The 19336-nt window shown below is 40.2% G+C and overlaps 1 protein-coding gene across 1 annotated transcript in view; it reads right to left on the bottom strand.

Annotated features, from left to right (window-relative positions):
• The window catches only part of kcnk13b (potassium channel, subfamily K, member 13b), a 30061-nt gene extending 12031 nt beyond the window's left edge, over positions 1–18030 (bottom strand). The window contains exon 1 of the mRNA XM_079571830.1: positions 17528–18030. Coding sequence (XP_079427956.1) covers positions 17528–17858 — 331 coding nt within the window. The 5' untranslated portion in view covers positions 17859–18030. The remainder of the gene's footprint in view (positions 1–17527) is intronic.
• Between the last annotated feature and the right edge of the window lie 1306 nt (positions 18031–19336).

Below are 19336 nucleotides of genomic sequence, written 5' to 3'. Positions count from 1 at the left end.
CAGATTTTTCCAAATGTCTGCTCTATCATCCTGTAAATACAAATACTTGGCCGTTCCAGCAGTGGCCGGTTTTATTTTATTACTTTAGGTCAGTGGTTCTCACATCATTTAGATAAAATATACATATTTTCATTAGCATATCATGTAATGTTTTATTGTAGCATGTGTTTGCTATTTTACCAGAGTCTCATTATTTGTTCGTAGTTTGATGAATTTTATTTCAGCCATTTCTGTATTTTAAGAATTATGTCGGCTAATGTTCCTATTTCTCACGGTATGACCTGGGTAGGGGGTCTCGAACCCCTATACCAGTTATAATGGGGGTCGCGGCTCCAAAAGGTTGTGAACCACTGCTTTAGGTGATCCAATCATAGTTTCTGTTCCTGCTTTGAATAGTTGTCGTTAGCATTAGCATTCTGGAATTCTGCACCGTGATCAAAAATACAATAGTGGAGCTTAAAACTAACTCAGCGATTAAATTCTCCAGATCCTGCACTTGACGGAGGTTTAGTGAAACTTGTGTTTATTAACAAACTTGAGGCCGAGGGAGTTGTGGGAGGACTCGTTTTAAAGTCCTGACTTTGCTCTTTCCAATGCAAAAAAATCCCCAAGTCCCTAACATCTATCTACTGTATGTTTAGTGAAAGAAGGCTGTAAATATTCGGACAAGAAACTACATCATGACAAATGTCTCCAGTAGAAGTCGGCAGCCTATTTTTTTTTTTTTTTTTTACGTCAGTGCAATTGACAAAGATTGTTTTTCTGCCTTTTGAACTACAGTATGTCCCTTTGTTCTAAGAAGCCAATGATTGTTTCCACTGAGATGCACAAATGATGTGTAAATGAGCATGGAAACTGCACGTAGCTCACGTAGCTCGGCTTTTGCCGGCGCCACAGCTGTTCTTAATGCACTCACTCTCATAAAAGTTACCTCTTATCTGCTCACGGTTACCACATCAAATCTGAGTGCTTTGATTCATATGCAGCCACTCACTTTATTCAACTCAGGATGTGTCAGCTGGTTCTTTATTCCCTCGTGCGAAATTGCTGAGATCTGTGCCCATTTAGGCTGTTTATTGTTCGCTTCTTCTCGCCGTTTGCCAGGGTTGAAGGCTTGTTGAAAAGCGCGTGGCGGTTTGAACAAAATACCCGTCTTTTATTCAATTAAGGAGATCTTCGGTTTCAAGGCCTCGTGCTTTGGGTGATCGGACGAAATGAACCGAATGCACATCATACAGAAAAATAAAAAAGAACATCAGGGCAAGAGGGATGGATGGATAAAAAGAGATAAATGGACGGATGGAGAGACAGATACGAATAAGTGGGTTGGTTGTACCGTTGCCATAGCAATGACAAGTTAGAGTGATCAGCCATGCAGAATACTTGGCTCCAACAAATCCACTTTTTATTAGACTAAATATCTTAAAATTGCATGATCTTGTTGATGTTTACACAGCAGTTGTGATGTACAAAGCTCACAATCTCAGGCTCCCTCAGTGTTTACAGGAGATGTTTCAAACTAGAGAATCTACATACAACCTCAGAGGAACTGATCTGCTACAAAAACCTCTGGCGCTCAGTAACACTAAGAGGAGGTGTTTATCAGTTAAAGGCCTTGATCTATGGAACAGTTTATTCAACTTAAGGCTCCAAAACTATTAAAGCATTTAAGAAAATGTATAAGTTAAACATAGAGAAGTATAGAACACTTGAATGAAGACCATTAGAAAAGAAGTCGATCGAGGAAACAAAGCATCATTTCTGATTGTTGAAGTTGTCAGTTTTGTGCTTAAGTGTTTCCATCGTTGGTATTAGAGAAAGTGTAAAATGAGTCTCTTGGGACACAGAGTCACAGGTGTAAAGGGGGTTTAGAGGCAGAATAAGTCTTGGCTTCAGCCTAAACACCTTCGATCAGGCATCATTTAGATTAAATTCTTCATGTATGTGTTTTCTTATTGTAAAATGTCTAAGATATTTGGAAAACATGTGACATGTGATTTAAATGTTCATAATGACAGAAGAAAATAAATTAACTAACTAACTAACTAACTAACTAACTAACTAACTAACTAACTAACTAACAAGTTCAGAAACAAGATATTCGATCTTCTGACTAGTGAAAAGTCCTCACACCGGTGCCCATAATTTTACATGTGATAGATAAATGTTTACTTTGACTTATTATGGCTCTACACAGGGGTCGACTCTTTATAAAGAGCTGAGTCAAAAGACTGGCTCATGTTTATATAGATTTGTTTTATGAAGCCAGGAAAATAACCAAAATATAAAAAATTTAAAAACTGTTTTTGATTCCTCTCTTGGTAAAAACACAGAGCAAAGTGTCAAACGTGGACATCAGCGAGTTCACCTGATGAGGAAACTGAACTCTTTTAATGTATCAGCAAATATTTTAAGCAACTTTTATCACTCTTTTATTGAAAGTGTCTTAACCTTTTCTTTTATTTGCTGGTTTGACGCCGGTCTGTGAAAAATCAGAACAGTCTGAACCACATTGTCAAAGTGTGTAGTCAGATTCCTGGTGTGCGTTTGGAAGACCTCGCCTCACTCTGGAAGAAAAGAGTCGTCCAAAAGACTCCATCGATTTTGGGTCAACAAAATCATGTCTTGCGGTCGCACTTTACTCTGATGCCTCCGGGGGGCGATATGTCGTCCCCCAGCAGAAAAGAAACCGCTGTTCAAAGTCCTTCATTCCGACTGCTGTCAGAAATTTAAATGACAACATCTAGGAAGGCAGAGTTTATCTTGTTCTTTTTTTCCTGGTCCCCTTGTGTCCTGGTGCTCTTTCAGTTCATGACGTCTGTATGTGGTCGTATGTGTCTCCATTTACTGTTTTTATGACCAGAGAGCAGTGAACAGAACTGCCCATTGGGATGAATAAAGTCGTTTTGATTTGATTTGATTGATGGGGCGGTTTGCAGCCGAGTGTGTAGCGGCCGGGATGAGGATCAGCACCTCCAAATCTGAGGCCATGGTTCTCCTTCCCCTCTTCAGGTCGGTGGGGAGTCCTTACCTCAAGTGGAGGAGTTCAAGTATCTCGGGATCTTGTTCTCAGTGAGGGACGGATGGAGCGTGAGATCGACAGACGGATCGGTGCGGCGTCAGCAGTGATGCGGTCGCTGTATCGGTCTGTCGTGGTGAAGAGGGAGCTGAGTCGGGGCAAAGCTCTCGATTTACCGATCGATCTACGTTCCCGCCCTCACCTATGGTCATGAGATTTGGGTCATGACCGAAAGGACGAGATCGCGAATACAAGCGGCCGAAATGAGTTTCCTTCGCAGGGTGGCTGGGGGTGAGGAGCTCAGTTACCCGGGAGGAGCTCGGAGTAGAGTCGAAAGGAGCGGCCTCGGGGTCAGAACAGCTGGAGGAGGTGTGGCCTCGGGGTCAGAACAGCTGGAGGAGGTGTGTGTGGATCGGGAAGTCTGGGCGTCTCTGCTGAGACTGCTGCCCCCGCGACCCGGCCCCGGATAAAGCGGAAGAAAATGGATGGATGGAAAATAACTGAGACCTGAACGCTGCCAGGCACCTTTTCATTCAAATGAAAGAAAATTACACTGGGACCCATTTTTACCCTTGAAGTGTGCATCTAGTGCCACAACTAAAGAATGGAGTCCACAACCGTCAAGGCATGTTTTGTGTGGAATGCTTTCAGTTGTGTTTCTTGCTGCTGTCGTGCTGATTGTGGAGTTCGTTCAGGGTCGATCTGTGTAAAAATGACAGAAAAAAGAGTATTTTTTTCACAACGGAGATCGAACTCAAACCTTGAACATTCAGAAGAGCCGATCCGAACATGGACGTTACCTCACCAAAGCCCCTGGGTTTGATGATTCCTATCCTGGGGGCCATGAAATAAGAGGCTCTATGAAGGGTGTTGGGGTCACCATATAAGGGTTCTCTTAAGGCAAGAGAGTGTTTTTTACATTTGAGCTAAACCTTTGCCCCATCTCTTTATCATTTGTAGAGACTAATCATTTTGCTTCATGCCTCTCAAATGGGTTGCCATTGGTGATGAGCCTTATCCTGTTCTTAACACCCACTTGAACTTAAGCAGCATTGTATAACACCACTGTTGTCTGAGAAATACAAAGAATCCCTGCTGTTTGTTGAGAGGAAACTGCCTGTGATGGGACTCCGGTATCTGTCGTTGTCATTCTAAGCCAACATGTTGATGATGGTGGCAGCCAATGGGGAAAAATACATGCTTTTACTGTCGTTCATTTCCACCTAAATAAACTTCTCATCTTACAGAAAACAACATGGTGATGAGACTGACATGAATGACTGGATTCCATATTCCAAAGCCATGTTCCTCGGTGTGAATGGCAGATGGACAGAAAAATAGAAGTGAGAAGTCGAATCCACAACCCATCAGCACTTTCTTTTCGTTCATTTCACACCAAAGGCTCAGTGAAGCGATATTCTCATCTGCAGCAGCCAATAATAGCCTTTTCAGCACATGTGAAAACAGAGTGTGAGTGAGAACGGTGGCTCCAGAAACACCGACAAACACTGCGCATAATGTTTTGGACCATATTTAGTCTGCACCTCGAGTCACAGTGGAACGGAGGTGGAAAAGCTTATGAATGAATCAATGAACTTTCTCAGCACCTCATTTATTCGGTCTGTGACAACGATTGTGCTTCTGCCGAGTACAATTAAACAATATTACACCATGGTCTGGGTGAATACTGGATTCTGATTGGCTGGTGCATTATTTTGGTATAACCGCACACGTAGTCCGGTAGTTAAATCACTGGGATATCACTCCGCTGTGGGCGTCGCCGTAGCAACGCATGACACAGCTGAATCAGATAAAGGCGTAATTAGTGACTGACAGGAACGTATGAGATGGATTTAGTTAGGGCTGTGCAATTAATCGAAATTCGATTACGATTTCGATTAAAACAGTAAACGATTACAAAATTAGCATAATCGCAAAAAATCGATTATAATTTTTTTTTTCTAATTTTTTTTTTTTTTTCTAATTTTTTTGTTCAAATTTTTTTTCAAATTTTTTTTTTCTAATTTTTAATTTTGGGATTTTTGTCACTTTTTTGCTGGATTTTTGTCTTTTTTTCTGCTGGATTTTTGTCTTTTTTCTGCTGGATTTTTGTCACTTTTTTGATGGATTTTTGTCACTTTTTTGATGGATTTTTGTCACTTTTTTGATGTTTTTTTGTCATTTTTTTGATGGATTTTTGTCTTTTTTCTGCTGGATTTTTTGTCACATGGCTCCGATCACAGCTTCATAATGTTCTGAGCTGTTTGTTATTGTAATTATTCAACTTTTGTTTGGATGTTTGTGTTATATCACTGCTCAATACTTGTTTCCTATTGACACTTATTTAGGTTTACAAAAAAGTACTATTTCAATTCCATACTTTTTGACGTTTTCCTTCTTCAACTTCTAATGTACTTTTATAAACACTGAGCATCTGATGATCTAAAGGCCTTTGGGAGGAATTCGAGACCTACAAATCCACAGATTTCACAGAGGAGGCGATTTTTGTCACTTTTTTGATGGATTTTTGTCACTTTTTTGATGTTTTTTTGTCATTTTTTTGATGGATTTTTGTCTTTTTTCTGCTGGATTTTTGTCATTTTTTTGATGGATTTTTGTCATTTTTTTTGATGGATTTTTGTCACTTTTTTGATGGATTTTTGTCATTTTTTTTGATGGATTTTTGTCACTTTTTTGATGGATTTTTGTCATTTTTTTGATGGATTTTTGTCACTTTTTTGATGGATTTTTTTAAAGGCAACAAATAATCGTTTGAATAATCGTGATTTCAATTATGACAAAAACAATCGTGATTATTATTTTTTCAATAATCGAGCAGCCCTAGATTTAGTGTTTGCTAAATGTTTGTAGAGGAGAGTGAGCAGCTAGGTTAGCTACTGTTAATAACATGAGCTTTACATTTCTATTGGAAACGGTTAAGGCTATTCATCATTTTCAGGCGTACATAAAATGATCCTGCATTTAACCCCTTAACTCCCGTCTGAACCGAGCACATTTTATCCAGTTTGGCTTTACCCCGATCCAAAAGCTTCTGGAAAAAAGCTGTGGAAATAGTGACAAAACTGGAACAATTATGGAAATGACAAAAAAAGTGTGAAAAATGTGGGAAAAAAGACCAAAAAAAAAGACAAAAAATGACAAAAAATGACAACAAAGCTACAATAATGAGTTGAACACCCAACAAAAAAATGATGGGAAAAAAATGTGATGACGTGAGGTAAAATGTCCTCTCGGTTCAGGCGGGAGTTCAGAGGTGAAGCATATTTGTCTGGATTAGTAAAGTCAAACATAAAAGTTTCAGTTGGGGGGGCCCAGGTGTGAGCGACTAAAAGGTAAATAACTCCTGCCCACGAGTGCCGCATATCGGTGTTTCCTTCCAGGGAAAAGTGTTTCCGGGTTTGTCCTGTTGTGTTGTGATTCTGTGCTGATGTTGTGTCGTTGAGCCTGACTGAGATCCTCGTAATAGCTGCGGAGAATGACTCGCTCTGAGACCAGCCTTCAGTGACCGGCTAATAACCCACACAAAATAGTCCCGTAGTCTGGCAGATTTAGTGAGTTTAGTCAATGAAAAAAACATTTATTATGAATGTTAGGTTTGTGGGACCCTGGTATAAGCGGATTAAACCACGAGGAGCCGCGTTAGACGTTATAATGCAGGAGGAACAACACTGTGTCGGGCGTTAGAACCGTCTAATGCGGCTCCTCGTTGTTTAATCCTTACGTATTTGTTTGGATTTAAAGGGGAAGGAGAAAGCACTATGGTTGATGATCCATCGCCGGTGGCCAAAAGCACCACTTTCTCCAAAAACATGTTTTACACCCATCACGTCGCCTTCCTCTGATTCACTGTGTTGATTGAAGTTGTTTTGACACGAGTGAAGAGAGCGTCTAATGTCGTGTCACTTGCATTTTTTTTCAATAACAGACTGTTAATGTGTTTGCTATTCATTTATTCATGAAAAATATACTTGAAAAATAATGATAAATTAACAAAGACTAGACAATAACACATTCTCGCTGCAGTTCGAATGGGATTACCATAATGCTAAATTGCTTTTGTAATGAGTATATTTATTTTTGGGATGTTGTTGCGTTTGTGCTCCCTATGATGTACTTACGCTGACACACTCTTGTCTTGAGTGGATTAAAGAGTTTGGCGGTATTTGTTTCTGAGTATAATCTTTGCCATCATTAATGACATGGCTCCAATCACAGCTTCATAATGTTACAACTCAACCGTTTCTGAGCTGTTTGTTATTGTAATTATTGAACTTTTGTTTGGATGTTTGTGTTGTATCACTGCTCAATACTTGTTTCCTTGTCCTATTAACACTTATTTAGGTTTACTTTTTTGCTTTTTGATGTTTTCCTTCTTCAACTTCTACTGTACTTTTATAAAAAGTGAACAACTGATGATCTAAAGGCCTTTGGGAGGCATTTGAGACCTACAAATCCACAGATTTCACAGAGGAGGCGTCACAAGAGGAGCTGTATAAACAAAAAAGGACTTGCAGCTAAGCCACACAGGCCTTCTATCGCTACTTGTTCCGATTAATGTACATTCACTGGAGAACAAGCAGGAAGATGGTGTGTTTTTATATTCATTGAGTCCTGGAGTTTCACAGGTGACCCTCAGGTGAGGACTGGCGTCAGAGCCAGGGGAGAAGGAAGAGGACAGAGGTGAAGATGAGAAGGGGCGAGATAGAAGGCGGCGTAGCGGGAGTGGAGGGAGGAAGAGAAAGGAGGAGATGGAGGAGCTGAACAGTGCAGGACACCACGCTCTGGAGCCTGAAACCGTTCCAGAAGAGTACTGAAGGCAGCCAGAAAGGTCTCCGGGTGCTCTGGTTTACCCTGCCTCCAGACAGTGTACATTTTGACAACATATTTTAATTTAGTTTTAGTCTTAGTCTTTTGACTAAAATGTAAGTTAATTTTAGTCAAGATTTAGTAAAATAAATTGTCTCAATTTTAGTCTAGTTTTAGTCGACTAAATTTAAGACAAATTGAGTGGACTTTGCATTGATAATATTCATTATAATCATGTTTAATGTTGTTCCTCTGCTTCATGGAGCTGCTCCACATGAACAAAGCTCAGAGCTGATCCTTTAACAGAGAATTTACATGATCTGAGGCTCTTTCAGACGCTCAATACAAGTTTGGATGATTTTAGTCTCTCCTTTTCCTTTTTATTTAGTCTTATTTTAGTCGACTAAAATATCTGGACATTTTAGTCACAGTTTTAGTCTCATGAGAAACTTTTAATTTAGTTTTAGTCCAATTTTAGTCGTCAAAAATATCACTTTGACTAAAATTACAACTAAATATTTTAGTCGAAGAAATTAACACTGCCTCCAGAAACCTCCCGGTCTCTCAGGCTGGCCCTCAGTGGCAGCGGCTCAGGACTAACCCTAACATCAAGCACTTTCTTACTTACTTACACACAGATAAGTTTCACTTCAAACACTTCGAGCCGTCTCCCCTATTTTAAGCACTTTCCCCTCACTGCTGAGTCAGGTAAGTTCTCCTGATTGCCGCCACATGAGCTCTGCAGTCAAGGTGCTATAATTAAAACCGAGACCTCCATATTTACCCATTGAACTGACGTGAACAATACATCTATTTTTTTCTTACGTTCCTTGTCAGCCGCAATGACTGACATCTTCATAACAACAGCTATTACAGTATATGGAAACATTTAGATTGTGGCAGATGACTGAGCAGAGACAAAACCAATGTATAGGTTCTGGGGAGTAGTAGATCTGGAAAATACTGAGAATTAAAGTGGACAAACTGACTTCATAAGAGGCACATTTGACGGGTGACTCACGCTCTGACGACTAGTGACCTTTTTGCGAATTAAAATAAATGGTGGTCTTTACGTGGGCCAAAATAGCAGGAGGTTAAGTGGGCATTGTGTCATAAGAGAAGACCTGAAAAAGTGCCTAAAAGTAGCAGTGGAATGCTGGCAACATGTGAAAGATCTACAACAATTCACTAAACGCTGCACTTTAATGCTTTTCTTGACACTTACACATTGTGGTGTTGCACGATGTGGACGTCTGCCTTTCATATGGAGATTAGCTGAGACTCGTTTGATTTATTTTTTAAAGATTACAGTGAGTTCCAGGTAGTGCTGGCGCGTAGCAAAAAAATGACAAACACCATATGGTTCCGCATTCATTCACGACAGGCCAAGGTCACTGGGTACGTAACTGTTCCCCGCTTTTCATGGTGAACATACACATGAGCTACAGCGAGCCACAACACACACACTCCTGTGTGTAAGCTGAGAGATGTAAACAGATGGTTGACTCATCTCGTGCATGATTTATCTACTGAAACATTTGCATTTAAACGTCAAGCATCTGTAATATTTAGCTTTGTGCTTAACCACAGAGGGACAAAAAGAGAGTTTGCCTCCTGTGATATTTTTTTCTCAGATGACTGTCTTTTCTACTTTCTTCTGAATCCTCATCCTGAAACCTGTCTGTCACAAAGAAACGTCAGATACATCTTTTTTCTGAGAACTTAGTCTTAGTCTTAATCTTAGTCTTAGTTTTAGTCTTAGTCTTATAGTCTTAGGGCCAGATCTTGTGGCGGCGCACGGGGCGGCGCAGGCTCTTGGCGAATTATTTTCGGAGTGGCGGCGCTATATGTGCCATTCCCCTCCGCCACCTGTGAGGGGGCGTCACAAGAGGAGGCGACTGCACTGATGGAAACACGGCTGACATTCACTTCCTCCTTTACATTGCGCTGTCTTGCGTTCTTTCTTAAGCCTTAGGCTCTCACAGGTCAAACTAAAAACTTTATTTACCCCATCGTGAGCAAAACGATGTTCACGTCTCGAGAGAAAAAGAGCTACAGCGTCCGCTGTGGCGCGGATCGGCCGCGCTCGGCGTGAACGCGAAGCAAAACAAAAGCACATGTTCACCCCCCACAACCACACAACCACACAACCACACAACCACTCTCCTGGAGGCGGAGTCGATCTGGTTTTGTAGGAAAATCTGTGTCTCCACCCACTTAAATGCGCTACGTCTGGAGTGGCAAGATCACAAAGTGGTCCTACTGAGGCAAAATGTCACGCTATCGTCTCCGTTTTGATGCACAAGATCGGGCCCTTAGTCTTAGTCTGATAGTCTTCGTCTTAGTCTTATTGTCTTAGTCTTAGTCTTAGTCTTATAGTCTTAGTCTTAGTCTTAGTCTTAGTCTTATAGTCTTAGTCTTAGTCTTATAGTCTTAGTCTTAGTCTTATAGTCTTAGTCTTAGTCTTATAGTCTTAGTCTTAGTCTTAGTCTTAGTCTTATAGTCTTAGTCTTAGTCTTATAGTCTTAGTCTTAGTCTTAGTCTTATAGTCTTAGTCTTAGTCTTATAGTCTTAGTCTTAGTCTTAGTCTTATAGTCTTAGTCTGATAGTCTTAGTCTTAGTCTTATAGTCTTAGTCTTAGTCTTACAGTCTTAGTCTTACAGTCTTAGTCTTAGTCTTATTGTCTTATTGTCTTATTGTCTTATTGTCTTAGTCTTAGTCTTATAGTCTTAGTCTTAGTCTTATTGTCTTATTGTCTTATTGTCTTAGTCTTAGTCTTATAGTCTTAGTCTTAGTCTTAGTCTTAGTCTTATTGTCTTATTGTCTTATTGTCTTAGTCTTATAGTCTTAGTCTTAGTCTTATTGTCTTATTGTCTTAGTCTTAGTTTTATTGTCTTATTGTCTTAGTCTTAGTCGTATAGTCTTAGTCTTAGTCTGATAGTCTTCGTCTTAGTCTTAGTCTTAGTCTTATTGTCTTAGTCTTAGTCTTATAGTCTTAGTCTTAGTCTTATTGTCTTATTGTCTTAGTCTTAGTCTTATTGTCTTAGTCTTAGTCGTATAGTCTTAGTCTTAGTCTGATAGTCTTCGTCTTAGTCTTAGTCTTAGTCTTATTGTCTTAGTCTTAGTCTTATAGTCTTAGTCTTAGTCTTATTGTCTTATTGTCTTAGTCTTAGTCTTATTGTCTTAGTCTTAGTCTGATAGTCTTCGTCTTAGTCTTAGTCTTAGTCTTATTGTCTTATTGTCTTAGTCTTATAGTCTTAGTCTTAGTCTTATTGTCTTATTGTCTTAGTCTTAGTCTTAGTCTTATTGTCTTATTGTCTTAGTCTTAGTCTTATAGTCTTAGTCTTATAGTCTTAGTCTTAGTCTTATAGTCTTAGTCTTATTGTCTTATTGTCTTAGTCTTAGTCTTAGTCTTATTGTCTTATTGTCTTAGTCTTATAGTCTTAGTCTTAGTCTTAGTCTGATAGTCTTAGTCTTATAGTCTTAGTCTTAGTCTTATAGTCTTAGTCTTAGTCTTAGTCTTATTGTCTTATTGTCTTAGTCTTAGTCTTATAGTCTTAGTCTTATAGTCTTAGTCTTAGTCTTATAGTCTTAGTCTTAGTCTTATAGTCTTAGTCTTAGTCTTAGTCTGATAGTCTTAGTCTTATAGTCTTAGTCTTAGTCTTATTGTCTTAGTCTTAGTCTTAGTCTTATAGTCTTAGTCTTATAGTCTTAGTCTTATAGTCTTAGTCTTATAGTCTTAGTCTTAGTCTTATAGTCTTAGTCTTAGTCTTATAGTCTTAGTCTTAGTCTTAGTCTGATAGTCTTAGTCTTAGTCTTAGTCTTAGTCTTATTGTCTTATTGTCTTATTGTCTTAGTCTTAGTCTTATAGTCTTAGTCTTAGTCTTATTGTCTTATTGTCTTATTGTCTTAGTCTTAGTCTTATAGTCTTAGTCTTAGTCTTAGTCTTAGTCTTATTGTCTTATTGTCTTATTGTCTTAGTCTTATAGTCTTAGTCTTAGTCTTATTGTCTTATTGTCTTAGTCTTAGTTTTATTGTCTTATTGTCTTAGTCTTAGTCGTATAGTCTTAGTCTTAGTCTGATAGTCTTCGTCTTAGTCTTAGTCTTAGTCTTATTGTCTTAGTCTTAGTCTTATAGTCTTAGTCTTAGTCTTATTGTCTTATTGTCTTAGTCTTAGTCTTATTGTCTTAGTCTTAGTCGTATAGTCTTAGTCTTAGTCTGATAGTCTTCGTCTTAGTCTTAGTCTTAGTCTTATTGTCTTAGTCTTAGTCTTATAGTCTTAGTCTTAGTCTTATTGTCTTATTGTCTTATTGTCTTAGTCTTAGTCTTATAGTCTTAGTCTTAGTCTTAGTCTTAGTCTTATTGTCTTATTGTCTTATTGTCTTAGTCTTATAGTCTTAGTCTTAGTCTTATTGTCTTATTGTCTTAGTCTTAGTTTTATTGTCTTATTGTCTTAGTCTTAGTCGTATAGTCTTAGTCTTAGTCTGATAGTCTTCGTCTTAGTCTTAGTCTTAGTCTTATTGTCTTAGTCTTAGTCTTATAGTCTTAGTCTTAGTCTTATTGTCTTATTGTCTTAGTCTTATTGTCTTAGTCTTAGTCGTATAGTCTTAGTCTTAGTCTGATAGTCTTCGTCTTAGTCTTAGTCTTAGTCTTATTGTCTTAGTCTTAGTCTTATAGTCTTAGTCTTAGTCTTATTGTCTTATTGTCTTAGTCTTAGTCTTATTGTCTTAGTCTTAGTCTGATAGTCTTCGTCTTAGTCTTAGTCTTAGTCTTATTGTCTTATTGTCTTAGTCTTATAGTCTTAGTCTTAGTCTTATTGTCTTATTGTCTTAGTCTTAGTCTTAGTCTTATTGTCTTATTGTCTTAGTCTTAGTCTTATAGTCTTAGTCTTATAGTCTTAGTCTTAGTCTTATAGTCTTAGTCTTATTGTCTTATTGTCTTAGTCTTAGTCTTAGTCTTATTGTCTTATTGTCTTAGTCTTATAGTCTTAGTCTTAGTCTTAGTCTGATAGTCTTAGTCTTATAGTCTTAGTCTTAGTCTTATAGTCTTAGTCTTAGTCTTATTGTCTTATTGTCTTAGTCTTAGTCTTAGTCTTATTGTCTTATTGTCTTAGTCTTAGTCTTATAGTCTTAGTCTTATAGTCTTAGTCTTAGTCTTATAGTCTTAGTCTTAGTCTTATAGTCTTAGTCTTAGTCTTAGTCTGATAGTCTTAGTCTTATAGTCTTAGTCTTAGTCTTATTGTCTTAGTCTTAGTCTTAGTCTTATAGTCTTAGTCTTATAGTCTTAGTCTTATAGTCTTAGTCTTATAGTCTTAGTCTTAGTCTTATAGTCTTAGTCTTAGTCTTATAGTCTTAGTCTTAGTCTGATAGTCTTAGTCTTAGTCTTAGTCTTAGTCTTAGTCTTATTGTCTTATTGTCTTATTGTCTTATTGTCTTAGTCTTATAGTCTTAGTCTTATTGTCTTATTGTCTTAGTCTTAGTCTTAGTCTTAGTCTTAGTCTTATTGTCTTATTGTCTTAGTCTTATAGTCTTAGTCTTAGTCTTATTGTCTTAGTCTTAGTCTTATAGTCTTAGTCTTATAGTCTTAGTCTTAGTCTTAGTCTTATAGTCTTAGTCTTAGTCTTATAGTCTTAGTCTTAGTCTTATAGTCTTAGTCTTAGTCTTATAGTCTTAGTCTTAGTCTTATAGTCTTAGTCTTAGTCTTATAGTCTTAGTCTTAGTCTTATTGTCTTAGTCTTAGTCTTAGTCTTATAGTCTTAGTCTTAGTCTTATAGTCTTAGTCTTAGTCTTATAGTCTTAGTCTTAGTCTTAGTCTTAGTCTTATAGTCTTAGTCTTAGTCTTATAGTCTTAGTCTTAGTCTTAGTCTGATAGTCTTAGTCTTATTGTCTTAGTCTTATTGTCTTAGTCTTATAGTCTTAGTCTTATTGTCTTAGTCTTATTGTCTTAGTCTTATTGTCTTAGTCTTATTGTCTTAGTCTTAGTCTTAGTCTTATAGTCTTAGTCTTATAGTCTTAGTCTTATAGTCTTAGTCTTAGTCTTATAGTCTTAGTCTTAGTCTTAGTCTTATAGTCTTAGTCTTATAGTCTTAGTCTTATTGTCTTAGTCTTATTGTCTTAGTCTTATTGTCTTAGTCTTATTGTCTTAGTCTTAGTCTTAGTCTTATAGTCTTAGTCTTATAGTCTTAGTCTTATAGTCTTAGTCTTAGTCTTATAGTCTTAGTCTTAGTCTTATAGTCTTAGTCTTAGTCTGATAGTCTTAGTCTTAGTCTTAGTCTTATAGTCTTAGTCTTATAGTCTTAGTCTTAGTCTTAGTCTTATAGTCTTAGTCTTAGTCTTAGTCTTATAGTCTTAGTCTTAGTCTTTTGCTCACAGACATGTCCTTGCGTCCATAAAAGATCGGTCAACAAACCTGCTAATGTCTTGTTGCCATGGGATGCATTGGTACATGAGGTAATGGTTCGTTTCTCCAATCGATACAACTACGAGTATCTTTTTCACACACGCGAGCAGGCGAGGAAAAGCGAAGGCGTTCAGGACCAGAAAGGATCACTGCATATTCGAATCGACACATATCTGCGAGGGGAAAAAAAACGGTTTAAACTTGGGTCAATTGAACGCGCCTTCGAGTGAATAGTTCTCAGACAACACATCAGGCTTTGAGCGCCTCTGTGGAATGAACAGTGTATGTATATAGGATGGAGGATGTATATATCACATCATTTTCAATCATGACAGTCTTGTTCACCTTAAAGCAACATAAAAAAGGACATTTATTACAGTGACAAACAATGACAAGTTTGTAATGACATGGCGCGATCAATAGGTCTCGAAGCGCTATCTCAACTCCATCAAAACACTCCTCCTTTTCTCTTCCTGACACAAATCAGCACACGCTAATGGCTTGACAGTGACATATGCATGAATTGCTCGTGCTGTCATTCACCTTTTTATCCTGTATCGTCCCGGCAGATTGATATCCGCACGCCACCGCTACAGAATGGCAAATACCAATGTTTACAGCCGTCCTCTGACCTTCAAACAGCGATCCTTTATTCAATGCGTGGTATGAGTAAGTGCCTCAAAGCAAGTAGGTCCAGAGCTTCATTGGCAAACCATGCAAGGTTACACTATAGGGTTTGTTTATCAGTCTATACAACACGTGTAAGCTCACCATTCAGCCGTAACATAACCACTATTAAAGGCTTCATTTCAGACGGCTTCCCTTCGCTCAAACTGTCAGCGAAATCTAATCGAGACAGAAACAAAAGACATATTCAAGGAAAGAACATAATGTTGAAGGTAATTGGGGCTTTTGTTCAGCAGAATAAATAAAATCCAAGCTTTGGCCGGCCTCCAGTGTAGTTTTCTCTTGGTAGCATGTGGAGGTGGTGAGTTTGTTGACTTGCAAATGCTTCATATCGCATGTTAAAATACAATCTCGAACAGCTGGCTCTGGATTGAGAATCTGATCTTCCAAATTCTAATATAGTGACTATGTGCTCATCATGATTGTTCATTTTTCATGATGGATGTAGGTTTTGCCTTATTATCAACCACGCGACAATCACTGCTGTGCTGGAAATGACGCTTCAGGTCTCTTCATTTCCCCCCGAACATGTGCCCAGTAGATGGACAGATGTTCAGGAAAATGAAGGACCAATTAGCTCCGGCGCGCGCCCTTGACTCATTCACGTTTCAATTAGCGGTTGCCTCGGCGATGGACTCGATGTGGGAATGACAAGCGCAGAACAAGTCCTACCACACGAGCCGACCCTGAAAGGCGACACAAGGCTTCAAGGAGCACGACCAAGTCTCATCTCCCCGAGTGTCTTCTTCCATGTGCTTCATCCACTGCACTTCTACTGCAGCTCCTTTTGGTTCCACCCTGACCTCTTGAATACTCCAATCTCGAAGAGTTGTGTGGAAAAGCAGATATCTCCGTTTTTATTTCATTTTCAGAATCGTTTTTTATATTTGTTACTGTAACTATGATGACACTTGTGTAACTCAAGTCGTGCACATTTGATCGAGGACTAGTTTTTTTTATATTTTCATGGCACAGAAACAGACCTGGTAATGAAAAACACTGCTCTGTAGGACTGGGCCATATCGGATCACGTATCGTTATCGCAATATCATTTTTGACATCGCTGATCGCGGACACAAGCGGCCGTCGCAGGGTGGCTGGGCGCACCCTTCGAGATCGGGTGAGGAGCTCAGTTACCCGGGAGGAGCTCAGAGTAGAGTCGCTGCTCCTTCACGCAGAAAGGAGCAGCTGATGTGGCTCAGGCATCTGTTCCGGATACCTCCTGGTCGCCTCCCGCGGGGGATGTCCTAGTGGGACAAGGCCTCGTGGAAGACCCAGGACACGCTGGTGGGACTATGTCTCCGAGCTGGCCTGGTGTGGCCTCGGGGTCAGAACAGCTGGAGGAGGTGGATGGATGGATGGATGGTGGATGGATGGGTCTCGATCTTCACAGTTGAGTTCCGTTTTCTGGTGGGAGGGGCGAACTCCTTTTAAAGTTTTTAACGATTTAATCTGATTTTATCCAATTGCTATTGTTCGGTCGTGACGTATGTAATGTGCCCGAGTGAGGGACTCAAGCTACAGTATCATAACTCTGGGGGATTCAATTTGGGAGCCGAGCCAGAACAGATTGAAGAGCTTCCTTTACTTTCGTATCCGCCGCCGCTGCCAAACTACAATCCGGCACAAATGCTTGACGTCACGTACAACACCCGCCTCCCCGGCTCGCTGAATGGGAGGCTGAAATCGGCCACTGAGATCAGACCCAGACGTACATGTAGGGAAATAATAACTGACCAGAGTTTACCGAGGGCTAAGGCCACGCTACATCTGACTAAGATTCATCCAAGAGTCTGTTTTGTAAATCGTTTGTGTTGTCTCTTGGCCAGATCACTGTTGTAAATGAGAACGGAATCAAATCAATGAAAAAAAGTTCTCCAGCTCTGTGATCTGCACGCTGAAAAGAGGAGTTAGTGCTCGCATAGCCCTTTAATTAATCCTAAATCGGTCGAACGTGTCTGGATGCACGGTAGCGCGGTAGAAGGTCCCGGGTTAGATTCCCACCAGGACGGGGCCTTTCTGTGTGGAGTTTGCATGTTCTCCCCATGTCTGTGTAGGTTTCGCCTGGTGTGGCCTCGGGGTCCCCCCAGAACAGCTGGAGGAGGTGAGAGCGATCGGGAAGTCTGGGCATCTCTGCTGAGACTGCTGCCCCCGCGACCCGGCCCGGATAGAAGGAAGAAAATGGATGGATGGATGTAATATTTTATATTATTGTGTAAACCATACGTTCAGCTCCATCAGAGCAGCAAAAACACTGACCTTAGAAAATACGGACAGATCATATTTGTGAGGACATTAGTGTTTATTTAAAATATATTGTTATTGTGATATCTTCTCTTTTTTTGTTTTTTTTTACAAATGATGTTGATTTAGGCCATATGGCTCATCTGTTTTTGCAAATAGACTTTATGTTTCTCCAATGCCACATCTGCCCAGAGGCTGCGCATCAAAGATTACAACATGCAATTAGGTCCAATTAACAAAATAATATGACAAATGTTTTTCAACAAAATGACGTTCAAACTTGTTGTTCGGTTTGCAGCGCAGAGCCAGAAGAAGGAAAAAGGCGCGTTTGAAAAGAGCACTGTCTCTTACCGATGGTCGACACCACCGTCCCCACGAAGTAGAAAGCCCCCGTGAAGTCCCATCTGGGCCGGATCGTGTCCACGCGGATCCCCGCGATGTTCGCCTCCTCGTAGCTCCTCAGAAAGTTGTTGAGCTCCTTCCTGCTCAGGTTGTACCTCTGGCTGAAATGCTCGAACCTCTGCGCCCACCGCTCCTTCGCCTCGCGCTCCTTGGGCTGCTCCAGCGCGGAGAACACGGCGGCGCCGCACAGCAGATACACCACGATGAACAGCGCCAGGAGAAGGAACCGCGCGTTGTCCTCGTTGATGGAGCCGCAGCAGCAGCCGCTCCTACAGGCCATTATGTCGCCGCGCGCACCTGTGGCATCGCCGCTGCCGACGCGCTTAGAGCCGCTCCAGGAAAAAACAAAAGTCTCGCCAGAGTCCAAACCTCACGCGGAGATTCGATCATGCGCGAGGAGAAGCGCATCGTTGCTTCCACCGTCCTGTTTGGGTCGGTTTAGAAAAGCTGCGCTGTCCAACCTGTGGCTGCGCGGAGTCGTGTGTGCGTGCGCGCCCAAGGTCCATCCTCTCCAAAGAAGTCTCCACCCCGGCGCGCGCGCTTTACGCATCACTGACGGGCAACTCCGCTCCCCCGGCCCATCATCCGAAACCCGTAAACACGCGCAGCTGTTTCCTCCTCAACGAAACTCAACGAGAGCGCGTGTCGTTCGTATCCCTGCGCGCGGGAGAACCCGGGAGATCGATATGACGTGACCTTTGTGAGTTCTGATAAGGGAAGGGCTCGTGCTTCCTGGCTCCGGGACGCCCGCGCGGCAAATGTCACACACGACATAAAGAGGGTTTTCAGATCAATTATTCACAGGGGCGGACCGGGACTGAAAAACAGCCCTGGGCCCAAATTAGAGTAACTGTGACTTCCACAAATACATATTTTAACCTCTGACCCCCCGCCTTAACAATAACGAGTGCATTTTCCCCTGTTTGGCTTTTTATTATTATTTTTTTGATCGGCATCATCAGCAAAAAGAGCGGGAAAGGCGGTCGTAGAAACAGAAGCAAAAACATTAATGTAAATAATAAATAATAATGGTCCCAAAATTGAACCTTGTGGTGCACCATACTCCACGGAATAGGCTGCGTTCACGTGACATCACAACATTCTAAAGAGCCATAGTTTAACATTGAGGTGGATCAACTGACGGTAACTATGGTAACGGTGGTAACTGACAAAATGCATATTTTTATGTCTTTGTTTTTTGGCTCATATCTCAGTCGTGACTGCAGGAATCCACATGAAACAAAAACTGTCACAAAGTTCATTGTCTCCTCTGTCGGCTCATATGAACTAATGTCCAATTATTATCTCTGAAAAATGTCAAAAAGTGGTGACAATATGCGGAAACATGAGTGTGATGTTGTCCAATAGAAAGGACTTTCAGACAAAAAAATAATATCACAGGTTTGTGAATCCAATAACGATCAAACACTGAAGAGGAAAAACATTTGTCAATTATCGTTTAGGAGATTTCTTCCAAAAACTGCATTTCTCCCATAGAGTTGTATTGGCCCCGCCCTCCACCTGACATTATGACATCATCACATTCTAAAACGCCGCCTATTCCTTTTAGATTCATGTTTTTTTATACTGGGCTTTACCCAAATCTAAAAGCTTCTCGACTTGAGAGCAACAATGTAACGCCTCATTTGAAAGCTAAGACCTACAAAAGTGATGGAAACTTTTCGCCACGTCGCCACATTTTTGTTGTTTTTCCTATCATTTTTTGTTGTGTTTTTTGTCCGTGTTTCTCTCATGTTT

The sequence above is a fragment of the Gobius niger genome, assembly GCF_951799975.1.
Source record: "Gobius niger genome assembly, chromosome: 15".
Lineage (NCBI taxonomy): Eukaryota > Metazoa > Chordata > Actinopteri > Gobiiformes > Gobiidae > Gobius > Gobius niger.
Note: the sequence above shows the minus strand (reverse complement) of the source record. Positions and strands in the feature narration are given on the sequence as shown.